General features: G+C 34.7%; 1 protein-coding gene across 2 annotated transcripts in view; it reads left to right on the forward strand.

Annotated features, from left to right (window-relative positions):
• The window catches only part of TRDN (triadin), a 386,702-nt gene that overhangs the window by 236,790 nt on the left and 129,522 nt on the right, over positions 1-20,390 (forward strand). For both annotated transcript variants that reach the window (XM_021088731.1, XM_021088725.1), the window contains exons 15-19: positions 9,384-9,413; positions 10,126-10,143; positions 13,970-14,002; positions 14,121-14,147; positions 16,257-16,283. In XM_021088731.1, the coding sequence (XP_020944390.1) occupies positions 9,384-9,413; positions 10,126-10,143; positions 13,970-14,002; positions 14,121-14,147; positions 16,257-16,283 (135 nt within the window). The remainder of the gene's footprint in view (positions 1-9,383; positions 9,414-10,125; positions 10,144-13,969; positions 14,003-14,120; positions 14,148-16,256; positions 16,284-20,390) is intronic.

Consider the following 20,390-nt stretch of genomic DNA (forward strand, 5'->3'; position numbering starts at 1 on the left):
ACCTGGTGGAATTCAATAGGCAATGAAGACTTTGTTCAAGACTGTTGTAGTAGTGATCAAGTCTATTACAATAGGAGAAATTGCATTCTCAATTCCACTGAAACGAAAATGAGAGCTTTTAAGTTCTGGGGTAAGCTAGTAGAAAAGAACTGGAGGATGTTTGTGGGGCTAGGGTGGGAGCTGATCAATGTGATGAGGCCATCTGTATTTGCTAATTGTTGCTGAGGAAAATAGGCTCCTACCTTTCACAGAGATTGGGATATAAGACTTCTAACGCCTTTGATGATTACATTTCAAAGTGATGTCTTACAGGTCTTGAGAAAGATATTTCTGGTTATAGAAGATTTATGTTTCAAAGGGATAGAAAAGAAATTTATAATTGCAGATTTTCTGAAGTAAATGCTCTGATAAAATGGGGAGTGCGGGGCCTCTAGTGGAGAAGAAACCAGACTAAAGTTTATTCAAGCTGAGAGGCATGTTAAGACACTCTAGATCACTGTGATTCTTTTTAGAGGTGTTTCTAACACACATCCTGACTACACTTAGAGTCTCTAGATATCACCACTGTTAATTAAATTGAGCTTGTTTTCTCTGTAAAAAATAGCATGTAGATATAAGCAATCACTTTTGACTTTGAAAATGACAGTTTTATTCTAATTAGTGTTCATATTATCTGAGAAAAAATAAGAAAGCAAGTGTTATATTTTATATTTAGTATCATCAGAATTTTAAATAATCATAATAGCTTAGGAGTTACATTCTGCTTCTGTTAAACAAGACTCTAAGTGTCAACAGATCTGAGAGGGAGAAAATATTTTAGTTGGTTATTACTTATTTAGAGAGAAAAAAAGAGTACTGTAATAAAGTCAACTAATACATACCAATAATGTTTTATTATCAAGACATAGAAATCAGTATTGATTCTCCATATACACGTAGCAAATATTTCAGTGTATTTTGGAAATTATAACATTTATATGACCAACTTTGTGGTATATATACAGAAACCTTACAAGAAAAGACAGGTAGTAAGTTCTTAGCATAGTTTTTGACAAATGTTTCTCTTTCCTCCACCCTTCTTTCTTTCTTCCAAATAAAGAACAGTTTACCATTTGATTTAGGTAAAGGAGTAAGAGGAAGTTGTTTTTCCATTCATTGGCATTCAAACCAAAGTATTAGAAGACTTTTGGGTGTATGAAACAGTAGTCTAAATACAGTTCACATAAAAGCTTTATATGTGTTTTTTTTTTCTTCATTCCTATGCTTGATTTTGTTTTTCCTAAATTATATGTCTGTTTTCACTTTTCTTCTTTGAGAAATTGTCCATATTCAATGTGCAGTTTTTAGAGGAGCTTGGGGAACCTGAGCAGAGCTTTGTCTGTGGAGATTCAAGTAACCCAGTGTCCATCACTCATGACAAGACATGTAAAAATATGTTCCTGATTTTTTTTTAGTATTTTTATTAATATCATCTTCATTGTTATTAAATTATTATTTCCAAAGAGTTTCACAGATTATCTCTCATCTCATGTCAGAAACCACTTTTAAATTGTTAAGATGATGATATTTAAGGAAAAAGCTATCCAATACAATTTTCATTGCTACTGATGTATAGTTGAAGAACAGGCTTAATGCCAGCTATTCTAGGCAATTGTTGGATTTTACGTTTCAAAAGTTCTTATTTCCTTTGTGCACCTCCTCCTAAGCAGGGCAGGGAGGTATATGGACATAAGCATCTTGGCTCTTGTTTCTTATTTTTTATGAGCTCAATAAAGATTGTGTAAATCTTTTCACAGAGGCAGAAAGCACATCTTTCTTCAGTGAGTGTAGTTTAATACAAATCACTAATACAAATGTAAATTGTGGCATACAATTTACGTTTTCAACATTTTACTTTACTCAAAGTTTATTTTTTTTTATTCACTTTCAGCCTTTTTGGATATAATCAAAGATACCAATGGTTGACAGCTTTCCTGGAGGAAAAGAGAATCAGGGGTTTTAGGGATTTAATTAGAACGTTCTTAATAAGTTTTCTTGATGAATTTTAAAATACAGGAATAAAAGTGCATGTGAACTTTCTTCTGATAACCAGACATCAGGCCACAAAAGGGTGTCTTGCATTAGTGAACTCTGAAGATTTTCTGTTCATGTTAAGATTTTATTCCAGCATGTCTCACTGAATCTCTTTCAGAAACCTTAGGAAGAAGATCTTGTTCCACTGAGCCTTGCCCATCAAGTTTACTGTTATTAGCAGTTTTGATGTCAAAGCAAACATATCTTAGCCTAAGCAGAATAACTTTTTAAAAAATTAAAAGTATGGTTGATTTACTATGTTGTACCAATTTCTGCTATACAGCAAAGGAACCCAGTCGTATTCCCTTTTTACATTTTCTTCCATCATGGTCTATCACAAGACATTGGATGTAGTTCCCAGAGCTAAACAGTAGGAACTTATTGTTTATTCATTATTAATGTAATAGTTTGCATCTACTAATTCCAAACTCTCAGTCCATCCCACTACCTACCCTCCTCCTTGGCAACCACAAGTCTGTTGTCTGTGTCTGTGAATCCATTTCTCTTTTGTATATGGTTCATTTGCGACATGGAATAAGATTTTTTAAATTTATTTATGTATTTTTTGCTTTTTGTGGCTGCGTCTGCCACATATGGAAGTTTCCCAGGCTGGGGGTTGAATCAGAGCTACAGCTGCTGGCCTACGCCACAGCCACAGCAACACAGGATCTGAGCCATGTCTGCAACCTGCACCATAGCTCACAGCAATACCAGATCCTTAACCCACTGAGCGAGGCCAGGGATTGAGCCTGTGTCCTCACGGATACTAGTCAGGTTTGTAACCCTCTGAGCTACAAGGGGAACTCCTGGAATATCATTTTTGAATAAGTGTTCAATCGAGGTCTTTCTTTGACAAGACTTTTTCTGCTGAAGTTGCTACTTTAACATACATTCTGACTGTCCATCAGGTTCTCTATTTAAAAGATGTGCTTATTTATTCTTATTTCTCCATATAAAATCATCCCGCTCCATTGGCAGAAACCAGGACTCAAATTCCGGTGTGAACTTTGCTGTTTTTCTTTTGACCCTGAACTTTAGTCCTCCAGAATTTTTAATTTGGCTGTAACCTCTTTATTTAATCCTTCCTGAAAGTAATTAGAAAACCTAATCTTCACTTATGGCCTCTGGTCATCCACTTGGACATCACATTGTCATTTGTGGCCTCAAATTGGTCTTACCAAGGCAATGATCTTGAAAATCTGATGTTCTCAAGATGTTGTTAAGGACTCCTGGAAGTCTTTGAGACCCTTTCAGGGTTCTGCAAGATCAAAACTATTTTTATAAAAATATGAATTTATCATTTCCTTTTCACTCTCATGAGTGTACACTGGAGTTTTCCAGAAGTTACATAATGGTGATGTTGCAACAGATTGAGTACATAAGCAGATACGTGAGTCCAACTAGCCAGACATTAGGAAGATTCACAAAAGTGTGAAACAAAGTCCTTCATCTCATCATTTTTTTTTTTTGGTAGGAAAATGTATTCATCATAAAAAGTATAGTTATATTAACATGTAACAGGTTTTTAATTTTTAAATATATGTATATTTAAAAATATTCTCAACTTTAGTTTTTAAAATTGCAAATGTCATAGATAGACACTACATGAATAAAAGCTATTTGGAGTCCTTTACAATTGTTAAGAGTTTTAAAAGAGTCCTAAGATGAGAAAGTTTGAGAATCTCTGACCTAAACAATTATTCTGCTTGTGACATTTTCTCTAAATATTTTCTCCTGAAATATTGAACTGATTTCATGAAACACTTCATGTCATTACCTATTTAAAATATTCAGTGGCTCCACACTGACCACAGAACGTAGTCTGCAGGCCTTAACCCTTACTCTAAGTCCCCACAGACTGTTTCCTGGTCTCCTGTCAAGCACACATCAAGGCAACATCAAAGCCAAGGCCTGAAAAATTCCACCAGTAAAAATGCGGTGATCCCTTTTGAGATTGAGACAACTTATTACTTTCATGGTAATAAAAGCAGGAGTATCTAGGAGTTCCTGTCATGGCTCAGTGGTAATGAACCTGACTAGTATCCATGAGGACTCAGTGTCAATCCCTGGCCCCACTCAATGCGTTGGGGATCCAGCACTGCCATGAGCTGTGGTGTAGGTCGCAGCCATGGCTCGGATCCCATGTTGCTGTGGCTGTGGTGCAGGCTGGCAGCTGGAGCTCCAATTTGACCCTGGAACTTCCATATGCCTCAGGTGTAGCCCTAAAAAACCAAAAAAAAAAAAAAAAAAAAAAAAGGCAGGAGTATAAAGGTGCCAGCTCTTCATAGTGCTTGTCCCACACTCCAAAAATGGTGACCAGATAATGCAACACAAGGTAGAGACACTTCTCTGCTGAGACTTGATTCTAGCAACAGTGGAAGGGTTTTGTGGTCCACAGCTCTATCTTCAAAGGTATTCTAGGCAGGAGAACCCAGGAGGTGATGAGAAGTTGTCTCATGACAGCCTCCCAGGAGAGACAGAGAGGCATGTGGAAGATGGCCTCATAGTAAGTCCTTATGCTCTGGAAGAATCCCAAGGCATCCTGCCAGACTCAGAATTAGGTGTGGTTCAAACCTTTGCCTGAATGGCATGTATCTATAGTGCAAGGCCACCAGGGCACTGTGGTAGAAACTGTACACTATATGCCCACCCACTTTCTTCCTTTGTGTATTATATATGTATTATAAATTTCATCCATACTAAACCATTCTAACTTGATATGTACAATGTACTGTCTTACCATTGTTCCTGCATTACCATAATAAGTCCTACTCTTTCCTTTTCCTTCTATGAATACTCAGTGTTTTTAGGGCTCAAGATAAATTCTCTTTCCTCTAGGATGTCTGTCTGACCCTCCCAATTAAATATTTTTTCTCTTTCATTTATCATCTCCCTTCAGAGTTTATGTGTACCTTCTTACTATTACTTATTTCATGCCACCTTGTACTTTATAATTAATTGCATCATTTTCCTTCTACTCTAGTTGACTTTAAGACTTTTGACTAAAAGGACCATGTCTAATTCACTTTTATCCCCTACAGGGGCTAACACATTTCCTTAGTTTGTGCACTGCTCAACAAATATCTATTCTGTGGATGAATTAGTAATATCTGGGACTCTTTAAGATAAATATTATAGTCATAAGAAATATGAGTAGGAACTCAATTTTTTATATTGCAGGTAAGGAAGGATTTTTTTTTAAATTGGGAGTTCTACTACAGTGAGCTTTTTAGTTCTGAAAAATTATAGTAAATTATTAGCCATTTCATCTTAAGTGTGTATGTTCACTAGCTACTACTTAAGTTGCACTGGCAGATCTAGGCAGATCTCATTCATCTAACCTCAGCTTCATTCATGAAATCCTAGGGGCTGGAAAGCCTTTAGGTTTTTCAACAAAAGTAATCTTCTGAAGGCTGTAGCTCCATTAATAACTAGCCAGATGAGGAGTTCCTGTTGTGGCTCAGCGAAACAAATCTGACTCGTATCCATGAGGATGCAGGTTCGAACCCTGGCCTTGCTCAGTGGGTTAAGGATCCGGCATTGCTGTGAGATGTGGTGTAGGTCACAGACACAGCTCGGATCTGCATTGCTGTGGCTGTGGTGTCGGCCAGCAGCTACACCTCCAATGCAACCCCTAGCCTGGGAACCTCCATCTGTCACAGGAATGGCCCTAAAAAGACAGGAAAAAAAGAACTAGCCAGATGAGATTTATTATTTACCAAAGCTAGGGCAAGACCAAGGAGAGCTGAATACATGTGCAAATTAGTTCTAAATGCTCGGGCTTCATCATTGAGATCTAAAGAGGAATCATGCTGAAAAACCTAGCAAAATGCATGGTATTGTGATTGAATGAAGATGTCAACTGGACAAGTTCCATCCAAAAGACAGTATACTTCATTACCTGATTTTTTAGACTATCAGAGAGTTAATTTTTTCCTTCAATATTAATTTGTATTTCATTTTCCTCTGGCATCATTTATGAACATAAAAGGGCATACCTGATATATTGCTAAAGATGAGTGAGTGATGAATTGAACAGATTGCAAACACATAACTGCTTTTAAATTACAGCTGCTGTGGGCCACAGTATTCTTAATGAAAGACTATGGTTTAGATTATTAGGCAGATAGCCTTTAGGGAAGTATATTTACCAAATAAGCCTTTATAATATTTTTAAGCCATTTCAGCAGAGTGCTGAGAGGGCGTAATGAAGTTTAATAGCATGAGTATTATGCTGGTTGGTACTAATAGCTCTTTAGGGTCAGTATATTATCTTTCAATTCTAAGCATCATTTTTGTGGTTGCTCAGGTATTTACTTGTGTAAGTCTGCTGCTCTATTGACTCCTAACCAAAAGACATTAAAGTATGATGACATTTTAAGTATGTTTCACTACATCTCCTGTTCTTTGAACTTTTTAAAGACCTACTTGATTAGATTCTGACTTGTTATTTTTTACATTTCTGCTTCATGAAACGTTTTTCTTTATCTCAATAAATGATATACTTTACCTGACCCCAGACTTCATGTTATTTTTTATTCTTTTATTTCAGACCAATTGATACCTAATGCAATATATTATAAATTCTTTTAAAAATATATATATTGGAGTTCCTATCGTGGCACAGTGGTTAAGAATCCGACTAGGAACCATGAGGTTGCAGGTTTGATCCCTGCCCTTGCTCAGTGGGTTAATGATCCGGCGTTGCCATGAGCTGTGGTGTAGGTCACAGATGCGGCTGGATCCTGTGTTGCTGTGGCTCTGGCGTAGGCCGGGGGCTACAGCTCCGCTTCTACCCCTAGCCTGGGAACTTCCATATGCCATATGCCGCATATGTATGTATGTATTATCAATTCTTATTACTAGGAAAAAGAAAAACACATGAAAAACAACAGCATTCTATAGAGTTCCCTGGTAATGCAGTAGGTTAAAGATCTGGTGTTGTCACTGCTGTGGCTGGGGTTGCAGCTATGGCATGGGTTGATCCCTGGTCATACAACTTCTGTGTGCCAAAAAAACCCCAAAAAAACAAAAATAAAAATAACAGGCATTCTAGAATTACGTATATTATATTAGCTTTTTATCCCTACCTCATGCCAGTATCTAGTTGAAAAATAGAGGGTTTGGAAATAATCTTGTCCTAACATGCCGCATTTTATCCTCTGCCTATTATACCATTCTTCCCAAGCTTTGTCTTCAGTTATATTCCTGAATGACATGTCCCACCATAATCTTACTGTAATATGGGCTCAAAAGATTGCTCAGTGAGGATCACATGATCACTTGAACAGGCAGAAATCCTATCCTTAGTATATTGGAGCCAAACTAATTGGTAACTCATGCTGGCCATTGAACTATTCACTGCACACTTTCAGCTATTGTGGTATAAGAATCTAAATCTTCAAATAGAAGTGGCCACTGCATATTATTAATAAGTAGCTAGGCATGCAAGTAAGATGTTAGCAAGATGACATTTATCACATTCTTATATGAAATTGTTTTATATTTTCTAATATTTGAATTATCTGCTTAAACAGTTAGGATAATCACTAATGAAGGAAACAAATGAGAAATTGCTTGCAAAGTTTATTTGTTCTGTATCACAGATTTGGCCTTCTTGGTTGTAGTTTCTGGTGAGAAACTGAATAGCAAGAAAAAAACTGGTTTTGAGGAGGTGAGGTAGCAGGTATCCAAAGTTCTCTTTATTAAGTCATGCTAGACATAATAGTGCTTAATAAATGTCAATTGAATAATAAATGTTTAAGGCATATTATTTTAAATAAGGTTTGTTTTTCTCTTATACATGAAACAACCCTATTACAGAAAAAAATAGAAATTCAAAAAGAGAGGTTGCAAAACATCATTTTAACGACTATATTTTCTATTATATGGATATACTATGAATCCCTAAGAGTTTCCCTACTGTATGGGAGGTACTGATTAATATTCCCATTATGTAGTGGTATAAAACCATGTCATAAACAAAGCATCTTCCCATAATATTTTCTAAGACAGTTTTGCATTTTTTTTCTCCTTGGAAATCTAGAAATGGAATTAAAATGAGCATGCTTACATCAAAAATGATGCACACTCATTTTAATGATTTTCTAGATTTTTTCTCAAGTTGCTTTCCTAAATTGTGTTTTCATCTTGTACGTCTGTGGAAGTAGGTTGTTAACTTTTACCACACTGTTACTATTGTTCATTATCATTTTCTCATAAAACAATTCATTTGACCATCTAACTGCCTTTTGTGAACAATCTCCTACTCATTGTCACTTTCCAACATTTTAGGGCTGTTACCTCATGAAAATATAATCATGATCCATCCACATCACTATATGGCACACAAATCCAGTAACTTCCAAATTGTTAGTAAATGTCTATTGTTCTATGTTCTAGCCATATAATTGTTAGCCCAGTTTATTTATCTTTTGCAAATATCAGTTCATAGTTCATTATTATGATCCTAATTTCAGTGATATTCAGAGAACTTCAAAACTAAGTTACAAAAGAGGTGAAAGAAAGGAAGCAATATACAGAATAAAATATTCTTTTTTTTCTTTTGGCTACACCTGGCCAGGGATTGAATCCAAGCTGCAGCCACAACCTATGCCACAGCTGAATCAATACCAGAGCCTTAACCCATGGCACCTGCTGGATGGAACCTCTGCCACTCCAGAGCCAATGCTGGCTGCTTAACCTGCTATGCCACAGGAGGAACCCCAGAATAAAATATTCTAAGAAAAAATTAAAGTTAAGATGCCTCCCTCCTAAAATCAGCAAGGTGAAAGAAATCATTAACCCATGAGCCAACATTACCTGTTTTTTTTTTATTACAATAGGTTAATTTCATGTTCATATTGATATACATTGATTATTCAAGGAGATTGCAAAGCATTTCATCTGGATTGCTATAGATTGAACAAATGAGGAAATTACCAACTAAATTCATGGATTCCAACTCATCTTTACTGAAAGAGACAGTATAGCTGCTCAGTCTGACTTTTTACTAAAAGGTCATTAGCTTTGATAGACACAGTGTAGTTTCCATGCAAATTAAATATGGATATTTTCCTTTATATTATCATATATTTATAGATCAAAAATTTCTCACTTCCCTCTTCAATCTAATACTCCTCCTCTCAAAAACAGAGTAACTTCTCTTTAACTCCATATTATAGAAATGTATCGTATTGTTAAATCCATTTTCTTGAAAATGATTTCAGACTGTATGGACATTTTGTTGTGAGCTTATCAGTTGTGAGTTTCTTATTTGCTTTATCAATAACTTGTATTTGTGTTTTCAGATTTAAAGAAAACAAAAACACCTACAGAAGGTATTTGGCGTATTTCCTTTTTCTGTCTTACACTTAATGAACCCCAGCCAGCATTCCTTTTTAAAGGATTCATGTAAAAGAAAAAAATTATATATGAGCTAATGGGAGAGAGAAAAATATTGAGAAAGAGAGAAAGAGAGAGCATCAATCTTTCTTGACAATAATGTTATGTGAAATATGGGGCAGTAATAAAAAAATAAATACCTCATATGTTCACCTTTCACAGTAATTATTTTCCAAGAAATCTTTGCTTGACAAGAAATTGAACAATGTTCAATATCAAGTATTAATTTAGCTAGAAAGGATAAATTTAATTAATATCAGATATACCAGCATAAATGGAACCAAATGATTCCTTTAAGTCTCAAATAGAATCATAAGTCGTGAGGCAGGTATACCTGTGTCTTCTGTATTTGTTCATATGTGTTTATGTGTGCAGCTGTTTATGTTTCATGTGCAAGATATAAATCGTTTAAAATGGTTCAACAGTATAATCCTAGGTTCATTGTCAAATGATGTTTCACAATCAACTTATGGAAACATCCATGATAATCATCAACTCCTAAGAGCAAAACTTGCTGTGAAATTTAAGGGGAGAGAATGAGGCAAGGGGTTGGAAAAATTACAGTTTAATCAATGTGTTGTGGGGAGTAAATTTTAATCTTTAAAAGTTTCACGAGCAATGGTTTTCTGCTTCTGTTTCTTTCAACAGAACTACCCAAGGGGAAAAGTAAGGAAATGCATGCAAAGTATATATATATATATATATATTTTTTTTTTTTTTTTTTTTTTTTTTGCTCTACTACTACTGTTGGCCTGCTGATAGACTTGTGGTTTTGAATCTCCCTTTTCTATGTTTTATGCATGTGAGCTCATTTTTTTTTTATCAGAATGAAAGAATATACAATCTTGGGAGGGGACTAGAGAGCATGAATCTTTCTTAGAGTCCTTTTTCAAATTCATGCAGTCATATGATAATATTATCTAAAGTCTCATAACCACAAAATATAACTGCATTCCATTAACCAAAACTCTTATTATGTTGGTGTAAACTTAGTCCCTGTAATCTGGTTGGTTCTGTAGTTAGAACATAAAACAGAAGTTCTTTTTCAAGTTAGTTTTACAATCTCTTTTATGTCTTCTTTCTTCTTGTAATCCATAAATACTTTACCATGTTCACATGATATATGACATTTTTTCTACAGTATGGTTCTTTTTCCCTGTAAACACCATGAGCTCTGTGAAATTGCATTGGTTGGGAGCCACATGTTAGGCAGCATCCACCGTTGCTTTAACACATATGATTAAAGCTTGTTTGTTAACAATTCAATAAAGCTCGCTGCTTTGAGGTTGTGTCTTTTGCAAATAGATACTCTTCTCTGAAGAAATGGGATATGTTGAACAAACAGAAACAAAAAGTGCCAACTTAAACCTATTCGGTTAGCTATTAAAAATCATCCCATTTCCAGGTATGCAGAGCTTTAAAAAATCCTAGTGATATTGAAATGTGTTTTAACATATATACTAATTTAAAAAGATGTGTGTATATTTTGGTTCTGCAAAGGTTAGGACATTGAGATGTTCTATGTCATAAAGGTGCTCTAAAAAGTCCTGTGGAGAGAATCTTGAAATTATACCACAACTCAGCCAGGGGGAGCAATCTGTCTATATAGAAATATGTGATCGTTCAGTCCCAGATTTATGTGTGTGCACAGCTGTTGATGGGTACTTCTGGCACACCAATACAGAATCTGCTGTGTAAGCTATTGCACCAGCAGGGAAACAGAAGGACAACTGGAGATTTGAAAAATGGTATTTAAAAAAAAATAATAAATAAATAATATATATATATATATATATATATATATATATATATATATCCTAAGGTCCCCACTTTATTACAGTCTGTATGATTTAAAAGTTCCCACAGATACTCTGCAGCTCTTTGACAATCTTCAGAGTATTGATATATTTAATAAATAAACATGCCTTCCCAGGCATTCATTTTCATTCTGACTGCTTCCTCCTTAGGAAGTTCTTTGGCTTGTCACTTGGGCAGTCATAGGGCCAAGGAAAAAAGTGTTCCTCTAAACAACTACTAATTCTTTACAAGTTAACATGTTTGCTCTAGTGTATATATATATATAGACTTGTTTTTTATTATTGTTATTGTTATATTTTTTAATTTGTTGGATTTAGTTTTTTTAATTTTAAGATTGTTTAGTCATTTATACATCTCTAACTTGTATTTTTATTTTGATTCTTCTTAGTTACCACAGCTTAAAAGTTGTTTTTCTTTTTTTCTTTTTTTCAGTTTAAAACAAATCATGGTCAGGGAAATGGGGGAAGAGTATATGGAAACTTCCTGAGTAAATTTTTGCAAATTCTCATGATCTATAATTTTTTTGAAAATAAAAACAAAAAAAAATTTTTTTAATTATAAGTATGATTTGGCAGTCCTTTAGAATTAAAGGGCAAATTAATTTATATTAAGACAATTTAATAATTATATCCTGAATTATCCCATTTAATAAATGCTCTTGACAGACTATTTAGTATATTGTTCCAAATTAGTACAGATTTTGTGCTTATATAATGACTTTCTGGTATGATTGGAAGGCCCTTATTTTAACTTTGAAATCTCACATATAGCTATTACTCAATTTTAATACATACTCACATTGACTTCCAATGTTTTTTTTGACTGCCATCATTCAAAAAATTTTTAGAAATGTTTTTATGATTGGTGCTTCTGCTCAATGGTAAATTAAACAATGCATGTAATTACTCCAGGTTTTCCAGATAATTTGTGGTAATATTCTTTTTTTTTTTTTTTGTCTTTTTTTGCCTTTTCTAGGGCCACGCCCCCGGCATATGGAGGTTCCCAGGCTAGGGGTCTAATCAGAGCTGTAGCCGCTGGCCTACACCAGAGCCACAGCAATGCGGAATCCGAGCCGCGTCTGCAACCTACACCACAGCTCATGGCAACGCCGGATCTTTAACCCACTGAGCAAGGCCAGGGATCGAACCCGCAACCTTATGGTTCCTAGTCGGATTCGTTAACCACTGTGCCACGATGGTAACTCCTGTGGTAATATTCTTAACTGTGTTTAACTTTAACTAAGTCATCTATACTTCTTCCTTTTAAATTGTAAAGCACTTCGTCAAGTCATTCATTTTATTTGTTTTCATACTTGCCTTCTATCTTGAGAGTGAAAAAATTACTCATTATACCTTCACAAGTACAAGCGTGGTAAAACTGTGCACTTGAGAGGTTGATGAGATGACCAAAGAAAATTCAATGACACTTTATGTTTCCAAAATATGGTTCTTAGGGTTCTTTCAGCATATAAACATCTTCTAGTCTCCAAAATATATTCATTATGCGAAACTTGAAGAAATCTCATTATTTTTTAAAAAAATCAGATAATAATGTGTCTATGTTAAAGCATTTCTTGAAAGTCTTCATTTAAATTAATTTGACAAGCTTGTCAAGGCAAAATAAAGAAGAATAGAAATGTAAATAATAGAACTTCATATAAAATTAGGCTTAGTATCCTATAAATGCATGCTTAATTTTGAGGCCACAATAATGCTTTGTCTCACATAATGTTGGCAAAAGTGGGTTCTTAAAAAGAAACATTATCTGAAAAGCACTCTGTAAGGAACATTTGTCCTAAAAACAGGGGAAGTATGTTTTGCTTCCCCCTGAAAATTCTTAGTCTATTTTTAGTGTCTTAAATCTGCCTCAACAAAGCCTTTGTCTAGCTAAACAAATACCTTTAAAAATAAGAAAGTTTCACCTTAGAAGAGGAAGTCAAGAGAAATATCTGTTCATCCTTATCTGTGAATTATTTTTAAAACAACTGCAATAATTATCCTTCATGTTACATTTTATCCCCAATTTATTCATATTGATCTAGTAAGAAAGTAAATTTAATTTTTTATCATTTATACCTACTTTGTTTTTCTTGTTTATTATCCATGAAAAATTTTAATTTCTCTAATATTCAGAATATTTTTATTGCTGTTATATAAGGGAAATCTGTGAGGAAATGAAAAAACCTGTTTTAAATATAAAATATTAGTCTTTTCATGGCATCTACTATTATCTGGTACAATACAGTATTAGCATATAAATATTTCTTTGTATTAAAATAAATAAGTTTTGGAGTTCCCATTGTGACTCAGTGGTTAATGAACCCCACTGACATCCATGAGGATGCGGGTTCGATCCCTGGCCTTGCTCAGTGGGTTAAGATCCGGTGTTGCTGTGAACTGTGGCATAGGTCACAGATGTGGCTCGGATCCCCAGTTGCTGGTTCACAGAACACACAATAAGTGGCAAGAGTGTAACATATTACACTGTTGCCTAGGCTGGCAGCTATAGCTCTGATTCAGCCCCTAGCCTGGGAACCTCCATAGCCATGCACGGGTGTGGCCCTAAAAAGACAAAAAGGCAAAATAAATAAATAAATAAGTTGTGATACATACAATGGAATAATTATAATAATAGTAATAATAATAATAACAACAACAAATATAATATGTTTCAGAACAGGAAATGAAAGAAAAACATGTGGAACCAGGTAACCGTTTTTAAGTTCCTCTATCCTCTTCATTTTAAGGTATTAACTTGCAATTGAATATTGAAATGACATCAAAAGTCATGGAATGTTGATTTTTTTCTTTTCTTGTTTGATACAGCAAAGTCACCAAAGAAGGAACATTCAGGTGAGTCAGACTGGGCTTGCTGGGGTCTTTCTGCCTTATGTCCAATGTTTATTATTATGCAGCCTCAGACAAGGTGTAAGGGCCATGACAGGAAAGGGCAGGAAGTCTTTCCATCTCATGAGATGTCTTTTTTCCAAGTTCCTGACAAAGAGTTAACACTAATGTCATTTTAGTGAATGGAAGCCAAGTACTATGTTACACTCTTGCCACTCATTGTGTGTTCTGTGAACCAGCAACATTAGGATCACCGGGAGGTTGTTAGAAATACAGAGTCTCTGGTCTCATCCCAGATCTGCTGAATCAGAATCCACAACTTCTTAAAATCCCCAGTGAATTTGTCAAAAGCAGTGTTTGAGAAGGGATGCTTTACAGTTTAGTATAGAATACAAAAATCAAAACAAAGACCAAACTCCTTGTAAATGCATCTACTATTGCTTTGTTTTTAAAGTATGAAATATTCAATTCCAGCAAATATTCCCTCTCTATTCAAAATGTTATTTAATGACACATCTTGAGGACCCGGGGGAGTTGAAGTGAGAGTAGAGGTTTTGTCCTTGATATATTTACATTTGAATGATGAAAAAAACTGAATTGAGAATTAGACAGCTAGAAAAACACACGTGCAAACAAACAAAAACTAAGAATGCAGAAGGTGTAGATACCAAATGATTTTCTCGAAGGCTTCTGGCATTTAACTTGCCCTTTTTGTTGTTTAGTGAAATAAATGCAAATTTCTGAAAACGTTATTTTATTGACCTCATTTTAAAACTTCACCAAACTTCTGCTCAATTAACTTTACCGATTGTGTGTGTGGTCATGTGTATATGTGTGTGTATGTGTATGCGCATGTGTAGTCATAGCTTCATATAATATCCATTAGTTGCTCCTCCCATCTTATTATATTTAAATGGAAATAGCATTTACACTGGAAATACAATAAAATAGAAATTATAATATTATATAAATAACCATGCAATTATAGCTCAACTATGTTCCCACCTGTCACAGACCACAGTAAACCACAGGTTTGAAGCTATATTTTTTTATTCTTCTTCCAGGTTTGTAAAACTTTCTCAGAAGGCCCAAATCCATTTACGTGTCTCTCCAACTAGTTCTAATAGCATCATTGTCTTTCCTTTATGAAAGCACTTAATATATTGTTACAATCATATTACCTTTTTTTTCTACTTTAAATAGTCAGAAATTAGAAGATAAAGAATATTTTTTTTATATCTTTATCCCCAAAGTGCCTATCATAGTATCAGGAATATTTTGGGCACTTGATAGTATTTGATTAGATGAAAAGAAATATATCTAATAGGGTAATCACTTGTTTTTAAAAAATTTAAATATGAATGACTTTTAAATAATTTACAATATGAAATAATCGCACTTTCCACCACATCAGGTTAACTTTGATATTAGTTATCCTTTGAGAAGGAATAAATGTTTTTGTCTTCCTTAAGAGAACAGATTATGTGTATGGGAATAACATTCCCAAAATTGGGCCCTAACACGTGTTCTCGCTTAGGTGCATATGCGGAAAACTGAAATAGAGCGTACATCAGAGAAGCATATAAACATGGAGAGACAAAGAATGACAATGAGTATAATCAATTTGAGGAGTTTTAATAGCTCAACATTATCTTATAAATTAAACTTAACTAAATACCATTATTTAAATTTCTTAAAATCATTATCTGTTCACTTCAGGGTATGATTACAGTGCAGTAATTTATTGATTCACTTCCTTCTTTTCATACCATTCTTTAGACTTTAAGGAAACTACATTGATTTATATATAAAACTAATCATATTCTTAGATAATTTAAAATGGAAAATAATATGAATAAATCATGAATGAACATTCTGTGTTAGAAAAACATATATGAATATCAGAAAAGAAACCTATGTTTCATGGCACGTATTTCAAGTATATCAAAGAAAATGGCACAGGAGTGTATTTTCTTTCTCAGACCTACTTTTTCCTTTGGTTTCCAAGGTTATAATATAGTCTTTTAAAAAATGAAAATAACTTTAAAACTATTTTAAAAAGACATATGTAGACTTGTAATTGATTTAGACCTTATTATTTCTTGTCTTTAACAGCTCCAAGTGAAAAACAAGTTAAAGCAAGTATGTTGAATAAACTTAAAAAAACAAAAAGCATATTTCAACAGCTTACTCAATTAAGCTTCTGCTATAGACAATGCTAATGCTAATTTTTGAGGCTGGCTTACCAATTGTTTCTTGCTATGATTTTTTTGTTGAGTTAAAATAATATGCATAGTTGGAGTTCTCGTTGTGGCTCAGTGGTTAAGGAATCCGACTAGGAACCATGAGATTGCAGGTTCGATTCCTTGCCTTGCTCAGTGGGTTGAGTATCCGGCGTTGCCATGAGCTGTGGTTTAGGTTGCAGACGTGGCTTGGATCCCAAGTTGCTGTAGCTGTGGCGCAGGCTGGTGGCTGCAGCTCCGATTGGACTCCTAGCCTGGGAACCTCCATATGCCGCAGGTGTGGCCCTAGAAAAGGCAAAAAGACAAAAAAATAAAATAAAATAATATGCATAGTCAACTTTGTCTTTTCTTATTAAAATTTATCTATGAGCCTCATTTGTAAATGTTAATTTGTCCAAATCATAACCCCTTTTGAGATGTTTGTGTTTTTGTTTCCCATTTTGCAGAATAAGTGATCTTTTCAATTTCTTAAACACATTAGACTTAATTTTCCTAGTGATTAATCACTTGATCAAAAAAGAAGGTGACATAATTTGTCCAACAGTGAAAGGTATTGTGTCCTTAATGAACTGAAGCCCCCAATAATTTTATTAACTATTGATTTTGCAATATCATAACTTCCTTTTAAGGCTTTTATCCTTGGATTTTGAATATTGATCGATAACTGTAGTATACCATGGTATTTGCATCAATAGTAACTTTGACAAAATGATTAGGGATAAATTCTTATTTCTTTGTTGGTATTTCTCAATTCAATGAAGTACCTAATAGATTGCCATTAATGGAAAATTATCTTAGGCATAATATCATGTATTTGAGTTTAGAAATGTTCTTTTAGCTTCTCTAAGCTTTGTTAATGATCAAAGCTCATTTCTATGCATGATATAAACATGTTTATATTTTCCTTTTGATTTAGAGCTACATAAGTATTAATTATGGTACTAATACAAAAAAAATGCATGTTTTATTTACTGCCAGGTTTTTGAGACAGAGTATCATTGGTGAATATATCAGAGAAAAAATGGAAAATATAATATTGTGTAGCATGGTGTCTTTAAAAAAATTACAGTTGGAAGTGTTTACATAGACATTGTAGACTTTAAGGGAAGGTGTAACATGAATCTAAAATTCCACTTATATTTTCATGAAAATTTTTGGTTGAATATAAAGCTGATTAGAACTTCATATTATGGAGTATTTAGTGTGCTAATACTTAGTCTGTAGAAATGCATAATCAAGCAAATATAAAACAAAACCGATAATTTTGCAGCACTGGTAGAGAACTTTAGATTGTAGATTACTCTGAAAATGAACATTTTTCTTCCGAGAAAAATGTGACATTTAGATTAAAATATTCATTTGCAATTAAAAAAACTAAGTTCTGCTATCCATGAAACATACTATCCAATCAAGTTTTGAAGAGATCAGCATCTTTTGCAGCAAATTAACAAGTTTAGGTTGCCAAATCATCTTAGACCCAATATAAAAGTTTCAAAAGAATTAATATTCAACTCCTTATATGAATGAAAGATTTGGACTTGACATGGGCATTATCTCAGTACAAAAGTTAATTAGAGATAATTCATAAATTGTTTAAATCTCTGCTAACAATGTGACCATCAGTTTCCTCAAATAAGAACTGTTTTTGGGGTTTGAAATCAAACAACAGTAGAATTTTTATATAGCTTCTATAGACATTGAGCTATTTATAAGGTTTTTACCTAAGGTGAAAATTACGGATCATTGCAAATACTTTTGAAAATTCCTTCAGTCATTCATATAGTATGGGCACATAGTTTTGTGTATTAACCTAAATATTCAGGACATGATTTTATATTATGTTAAATTGTGAGGACAAGTGACAGAATGAGATGCATAGTTTAATTAGCATAAATTAAGTGTTTATGTGATGCAGTTCCATGGTACAGTTCCATGAACAACAACAACAACAAAAAATAGGTTAGGAGTTCCCGTTGTGGCTCAGTGGTTAATGAATCCAACTAGGAACCATGAGGTTGCGGGTTCGATCCCTGGCCTTGCTCAGTAGATTAAGGATCCAGCTTTGCTGTAAGCTGTGGTGTAGGTTGCAGACGCAGCTTGGATCCAGCGTTGCTGTGGCTCTGGTGTAGGCCGGCGGCTACAGCTCCAATTAGACCCCTAGCCTGGGAACCTCCATATGCTGCGGGAGTAGCCCTAGAAAAGACAAAAAGACAAAAAAAAAAAAAAAAGTACTGGAGGATGCAGACAAGCTTGGGAGCTGTATCAATACAGGGTAGAAGTTCTCATAGTACCATGGAACTTGAAGAAAAAGGAAACCCTTCGGGTGGAATGCTGTAGCAAGCACTATGGAGGGGCACTTAATACCTCCACTTGTAAGGTTATGTGTCAGGGATAATGTGGTTGGGGGAAGAGGTCCTTTGACCAAGCAGGGATGCCAAGCCAAGATTTCCAATTTCTGGAAGTCAGCATAGGTTCTGTTATCATCATGTGTACAAAACATGTCCAGATGCTCTCCCTGAAGTCCACTGCACCTTCACTACCTCCTCTCCCCCCACCAACCCCCGTCCCCCCCGCCAACATTGGACAGGGTTGAAGGGGTTAGAAATGATTAGTTTATTTCCATTGAAGTCCACTGTACCTTCACTGGATAGGGACAAAGGGGTTAGGAATGATTAGTCTATTTCCATGTCTGGAAGAGGACAAAACAAGTTGATTTTTTAGACTCAAGGGCATTTCAGATCTTTAACATTCCCCTTGGTAAATCACGAGGGAATGTAGTAAACAATGCTTAGCAAATATATTTGACCACATCACCCTCTATTTTATTTCAAAAAACACTTCAAGGACCAGTATTCCTCAAAGTTGTGGAAGCCATACATTACTTCATTCCTCATACCAAGGACCATAGGTCTCCGATCAGATATTCCATGTGCATAGAATTCCAGCCTGTGGTCAATTTGAATTCTGAGCAAAAAAAAAATACGCCAAAGACCAAGTCATGGCAGAAGTGTGGTTATTTTAAATTGTGGGTCTAAATTTGAATTAAATGGCAACAATTGTGTTTTTCATCCCTTGGTTTTAACACCACACTAGATTTTTGTGATTGCCCAGCCACCAAGCCTGACTCTGCTCATCATCTTAATTCATTTTAATACCTAAATATGTGAGTCACATATCTATCTCTTGATATACTAATACATGTCAGGATCTTTCAGGAGAAGCTAGTTTGCAGATTTTTAAAATAAAGTCCTTTGAATTTATTCAGGTATATATTAGAAGACTATTGGGAACTGCCTATATTGTTTGGACTCAAATGTTCTATCTTGGAAATTACTGATGAAAAATTCTATGGGTCTGAACTAGTAGATCAGATATCAGCGAGGTATGTCTAGACAACAGGTTGCATGACATATATGACCATGTAGCTCAGTTGTCTAGGGCATTCCAAGTTTATTCATATTATTCCAGAATAATTATTACTTGTGCCTCCTTTCACTTGCTTGGTTTGGATCATAAATTATATGATCACTACTCAAATCATAGATGATATGGACCAAATAAACTCAAAATAGTACTGATTCAATGAGAGGTGATGGTTTTGGAAGATTTAAGTACCAAAAAAACTAGGCTTTAAGAGTCTTGGGACTGACTTAGATGGTAGGGTAAGGTGTGCTTTTTTGTTTAGTCCCATTTATAAACCCAAGGTTGTTGTCCTGGATGCCAGCCAAAATTGAAAATTCCCTGGTTTAGAGCTCAAGAATATTCATCAAGTTTGGTTCAAAGAGATATGAACTAGATAGAGGATTACTAGCAGGAGTAGAATCTGAGTTCAGTTTATATATTGGGAAGTATAGATGAAGAAGAGGAGAGAATTTCAAATAGGAAATCAGGAATAAGAGTTCCCATTGTGGCTCAATGGTAATGGACCTGACTAGTATCCATGAGGATGTGAGTTTGATCCCTGGCCTTGTTCAGTGAGTTAAAGATCTGGTATTACCATGAGCTG

Source organism: Sus scrofa, chromosome 1 (assembly GCF_000003025.6).
Source record: "Sus scrofa isolate TJ Tabasco breed Duroc chromosome 1, Sscrofa11.1, whole genome shotgun sequence".
NCBI classification, from domain to species: Eukaryota; Metazoa; Chordata; class Mammalia; order Artiodactyla; family Suidae; genus Sus; species Sus scrofa.